Source organism: Egretta garzetta, unplaced genomic scaffold (assembly GCF_000687185.1).
Source record: "Egretta garzetta isolate BGI_Z169 unplaced genomic scaffold, ASM68718v1 scaffold215, whole genome shotgun sequence".
In the NCBI taxonomy this organism is placed as follows: Eukaryota; Metazoa; Chordata; class Aves; order Pelecaniformes; family Ardeidae; genus Egretta; species Egretta garzetta.
Genome location: NW_009259719.1, coordinates 6,750,296 through 6,756,188, shown reverse-complemented (window position 1 = coordinate 6,756,188; position 5,893 = coordinate 6,750,296). Strand labels below are relative to the sequence as shown.

The window sequence follows — 5,893 nt, the reverse complement described above, 5'->3', positions numbered from 1 at the left end:
AGAATCTAGTATGTTTAAAATGTATGTGTGTATTTAAATTTGTCTTGCAGCCATTCAAGATCAGAGTTGCAAATTGTCTGAAGGCTTGTTGAAAGAAGATGGCTAAAGTATTAGAAACCCACAGCCTGAACAGACATTTTGTAAAGTCCTATTGTGCTCTTTCTTTGGCTTTCTAGATTTCAGACATTTTTGTTGGTCCAGGTGACAAAGGAACTGGATTCTTGTTTTATCTTGTTCTTAAGCCATGACTTTATTAGTTCCCTGCTTCTTTAACCTTATGAGGGGCTGAAGGAGCTTTTGAGAGGGGTGGATTTGTTGGGAAGCTGAAGAGATGTTGAAAGTCAGCTTTGCCTGATTTAGGAAATGGTGGTTTTTTTTCTAGAATCAGTTTGGGCTTCAGATGAGGGGTGTGGAATAGCTAAACATACATAAACTCAGTGAGATGCCCTTGTTTGCTTTAAGGTTTCTTGCTTATTGCTACAGGAATGTTTTTAATGTATCTTTAAAGTAGTTAAAATCCGATAAAGATTTTCTTACCAGTTGTGCTTTTCAGGTTTTTTTTCAGGATCCTTTCTTGAATGCCCTGGCTGCCAGTAGAATCGAAGGTGGGAGGCAACTCATGACCACCAAACTGTGACAGCCTCGGATTCCCCTGCCTCTGCTTGCTCGAAATAACCACTGGGCTACTGTGGAGATGAATGGAGAACAGCAGTATGATGCAGGTAATAGTCCGGCTCAGCTCCCTGGCTAACAAGTCTCAAAAAACTTCACAAGTGAGATGAAACAAAGACAAGCACAGTGAATGTTTCATAGTGCATGTATCTGATGCTGTGTACTGTGTACAGGGAGACTCTAATTTCAATGATTGTGGATTAGATTCTGGCTACAGGGTTTATGTTTGTTATTGCTCTATTTCAAAAGCAGGGTTGCTGCTATTGTGATCTGTCCTGTTTTTCTGATGTGCCTTGGTGTGCCCACTTTGATGGGCTTGGGATATCAACTCCTAACCTGCCACAGAGTGTTATATTATGATAAATTAGCTCAGGTTTTGGTTCACCTTGAAACACCAGGCTGGGAAGAGTGTCGGTCTGGGGTGGCTGGGGATACTAACAGCTTTCTGAAGCAGTTCTGGGATTGTACACCCTTATGGGGGTAGTGACCATCCGTTTTTCTGACTCACCTGCCATGGTTTGTTCCTTTTCCTTGAGGAGGTCCTTACATATAGTGTTGGTACAGTTAATGTAAAGTAAATTTTAATTTGCAGTTACAAGTGTAAACAGTTGGATTAGGATTTTATCTATTACTTTCCTTTGGTACCTGTCCAACAAGCAGCTCTTCTCATAGGACAATTCACTATTGGTAGTTTTTGTACTTTTACTTTATGGAAGTCTAATGGCTGTCAGTGTTACTGAAAAAATGTTACATCTGATTTTAATCTACAGTGCTTTTAGCAGAATGCTCTCATCTGCTTTATGATGCTGAAATATGCTTTTTGATTATTAATTATAGCCAATCAGTCAAGTTGTTGTCAACATTATATCCTCAAATAAGCAAGAAAAAGCAGCATGAGCAAGTATGCAGAATGTCTCCAGGCATGTGCAAATACTGTTTCCTCTGCTAGTGGAAACTGCTAACTTCTGTCATGTAGTGTAAGAAAGAGAAAACACTTTGAGCAGATGAGAAGAACAGTAAGGAGATGTATATGTGGTCAGCGATGGGGTGTTCACAGGCCGATAGCACATCCCTCTACTAAAACCTTTATTGACATTTTTCCATCTTCCTCAAAAAGTATCAGAGGTCACACAGTCCTCTCTATGTGCTTTTGGAGTGGCTAGGAAGGGTTTGATACTGTCTCAAAATTACTAACCAGCTGTTTTCCTGAGCATCCTTTCTGTGCCTGGTTTGAATACAGGTGGCTGTGAAAAGCAAACAGTAACTGAAGAGAGCTTTGCTTGCTGAGTTCAAAGATAGTTTCCAGCAAATGCTACCCATGTAAGCATAAGCACATTGGTTTTGTTGTGCCCTCTAATACTGTTTCCTGAAGTGCTCCAAGTTAGACCAATCACAATCACTACTGGAACATTTCCTTCATATTCTTTGACTGGCGTCATTTTTTCCACTTGATGATTTTTAGCAGGTTTTAGAGATTCCCCTCTGTCTCTTTGTTTTTTACATAGATGTTCTCTGCCTATAAGAACGCAGAGAGTGGTCAAGGCTGTTGGTTGTGATGCTCTCCTGTACTACGAGGGGAAAAGACAACTTTCATTCTTGTCACAGTCTTTCTCAGCTGGTGAAATTCCAGCCTGTCTTTAATTATTTATGGCCTTGCAGCTGGTATAGATGGAAAAGATTAACTGTTATTAAAATTGTATTGAAATATATCTGAGTTTCAGGGTGAGAAACCTTTAGGTTAGCCTTAATTGAAGGTCTTGCAGACTTCAATGTGATGTACTTAAATGACCAATGTGACAGTCTTCAACTAAATCACATTAAAGATGCATGAAAATTATTTGCAGTGAGAATTTAACTCGAATCCAAAGATCAAAACAGTCTGGTGTAGACTGTTTCTGTTGCATGTATTTTTATAAGGGCTAATGTCCTTAATATTTCACTACCTTCTTGTGTCCAGATGGTACAATTCAGTATTCTTTCTCTTCCTGTATGTATCAGAAAGCAGCAGGACATAATTCATGGTAAAATTCAGAAAGGAAGAGTTAGTGTTCACAATAATGCTGGTAGAAATGGTGATAAGTGGGAAGCAATACACCTACCTAGGAAACTTCCAAGTTTCTTAGAGATAATTTTCTCACCTCTGGAGTGAATAAGCATTCTCCACAGAACCTCTGTAGAACCCAGATTTTACTTGAGAAAATGTTAGCTTGATTTAAAAGCTTTGCTGACAAAAGCTAGTTGTATGGCGAGGCCACAGAGATGAGAATCACATCTGGTTTCTTTCCCCTCCTTTGCCAAAGTTGTGCTTTGCCACTGAGCTAATGTGTGGCTCACTCGTCTCGTCTAATACAGAAAAATAGTCTCCATGTAGTAGAAAGCTGAATTCATTTTGGACTTGTAGTGTTTAAGGATACAGGGAGGAAGAGAGGACATACATATATTTACACCCATGCAGCATTAGATTAATAAATTGTGCTTTAGGATTAAATGGATTAAATATAGTTTTGCTTGTTGTCATCTGTCATATTAATTTGCAAGTTTTCTCACAGTAGTGAGAATTTCTCTTGTAAATATCTGAGGTTTTATTGAGTAGTTTGAACTACTGATCAGGACGTTTAATACAGACATATGGCCCCTTAGAACGTAGCTTCATTAAACTGGTCCTCTCTGTATTCTGGGATCTGCTAACCCACAAGGATGGTGCTGTGCAATAGGGTCTTGCAAAAAATTCCAACAGACTAGATCAAAGGCTTGATTTTGAACAGGGCCTGCTCTGCTGCAACTGTCCTGCCAATACAACCAGAAAAGCAATTGGATTCTGACTCAGAAAGGCTTCCAGCTAGCATGAGCCTCACCAGGGAGATGGTCCTTTGGAGTGTTCCTGCATTCTGATGTTGAAAAATAGATACTTGATTTCTGTGATTTTTCATGGTTTATGTAGTCCTACTGCATGCCACAATTAAAAAACTAAGTTACTGCTTGCACTATGAAACCTCATACAGCATTTTTGCTTGGAGGTTTATTCAATGAGCTTTTCGTGTTCCGCATTGATTCAGTAAGTGCTGCGCTAAATAACCTGGAATGCTGTGGCAGGGCTGTGTGTGACCAGCAGCAGATAGATTTGTTAAATCCTACAGCTAAGTACGGCCCTCTGCTGTGTTAGCCTCCTAGAGGGAGGAAAGCACCTGAACTCCCCAGCTCTGCGTGCACAGTGGTTGAAGTGTGAGGCTAATCACCTCATCTCATTTGATTGTAAAACCTTAGTAAAGTGTAAACACAAGCTGAGTTGAACCCTCATGAATGAATGGAACTGCAAAAGTTCTTGGTGCTTTTTTAAAAGTTAAAAAAAAAATCCCTCTGACTCAATGAAACTCCCTAAAATAAAGCAGGAAGAGTATTAAAATTTGTGATGAGTGTTGGACAGGAGTTTGTGATTATTCCCCCCGCCCTGTGAAAAATGAGTTGCAAGAGAGCTTCTGTGTGCGCTGGTGAGATTTGGGCACTGCTCAGTAGAAAGCAACCTGAGCCCTTCTCACCGAGCACAGACCTGGAAGGAAACAGCTCTTTTGGATACGAAAACATACAGGCTGCAGAGACTGTGGATTAGTGGAGTGACAAAGGACCTGTGGTAACTCTGATCCAGTTGGGAACTGGTTTTAACTGTAGTTAGAGGCAAAAGGGTAGCTGGAGCAGCATGTAAACTGGCTTTCTCAGGAGCTCCTTGTAGCAATTAAGTGGTGACATAAGTTACTAATTGACCCTTTCAGTGTGTTAAGTGACCTGTGCCTCATTTAAGGAGCTTAACTGCCCCTTAGACAGTTATCTGATGATAACACGTTATTGAAGACTTGGTGTGGCAAGCAGCTTGGTAACGAGCACGGCTGGAAAGCCTCAAGATCCTTGTGGTATTCCCAGGTCGAGCTACTTGGCTTTCAAACTTGTTAAAAAGCACAGAGCAGTCATGTTGCTTTATGTTTTTCTTCAAACAGGAATGCATTAGACATTGCAAGTAGTGCTTTTTACATACAAAGTGCTTTTTGGAGTTGGAGGAAAGTGGGGTTGTTGCTGCTGGTAAGCAGCTGGGTGCTTTTCAGTGGGAAAGGGTGAGCTGGGTTTCTCTAGGCAGGAGAAAAATCAGACAAAGTTAGCTCTTCGTTTTAACTGACCATAGAGGCTGTGTTGAAGCTAGTGTTTCTTCCCACTTTGGTTCTGCAGCTGTGAACTTAAGCATTTTTATGGTTATATTAAAGTAAAATGCAGTTTTAATGACTTAATCTGTTTTAACAACATTTTGCAATGAAATTATATTTTTCTTAGAATGACTTGCAGCCAAAGCTTTGATCAGCCCCACCCTAATTTGCAAACAGCTGTGGTCTGTGCCTTATCGTCTTTACTCCCTCAAAAAATTTTAAATAAAATTACTTACTTTCGTCCTTCTCTAGGTCTGTTTCTTCAGTAAGTTAAAAATTATTCCCTAAAAGTGATGGTTATATTCAAGCTCTGAATTTTTTGAGCTCTGAGGCTTATGAAAGGCCAATATAGCCAACTGTGGTTATTTAAAAATAGCAAAATGAAATTGAGTTTGGGAGAGATACGAGCTACCTTTAAAACAGATACTGTAATCAGCAGGCAAAAGCTAACAACATGCATTTCTAAATTGAGGGAAATAATAATTCCTAGAATTACATGAAAAGTCAACGATTAGCTTAACAATCAGTTTGAAGATAAAATGAACCCACTTTACACTCAAGACCTGAAGGTTTTTTAGGTGATTTAACGTAGCTCAGACTTTTGCGCAAATATTTGCCCCTCTCTATTTGAGGACTAAGAACTGTTGTGGAGCATACTTAGAAGGTTGTCGGCATGTCCCCAGGTCTGATAAAGGCATGTAATAGTACTTCATTCATTTTTTTTGACATGTAATGTTTCCTACTCAAGCTACTACTCTTTCAAAGAACAGCTACCACCTGTCCTAAGAAAGGCTGAGTGTGTAGGCAATGTTGGTGTCCTGTAACCTTTGCTGAGCTCTCCCCATGCTTGTGATACACAGAGATTTCTCTGTTTTCAAATACAAACAAAGTATCAGGCTTCCTGCTACTGAGAGATGGCAATCTCTCGTGTTCATTCAGAAAGACAGCTATGGTGCAGATGACAGAACTGGTCTAAAAGTGAAAATTAAAAGCTTTACTTCTATGTCATGTCACTGCCATCCCATTTTGCT

The 5,893-nt window shown here is 39.8% G+C and overlaps 1 protein-coding gene across 1 annotated transcript in view; it reads left to right on the top strand.

Moving 5' to 3' along the window:
* Nucleotides 1–589: 589 nt before the first annotated feature.
* SFMBT1 (Scm like with four mbt domains 1) overlaps nt 590–5,893 on the top strand; it is a 38,124-nt gene continuing 32,820 nt past the window's right edge. Inside the window, exon 1 of the mRNA XM_009639356.2 lies at nt 590–722. Within this exon, the coding sequence (XP_009637651.1) occupies nt 695–722 (28 nt within the window). The 5' untranslated portion in view covers nt 590–694. The remainder of the gene's footprint in view (nt 723–5,893) is intronic.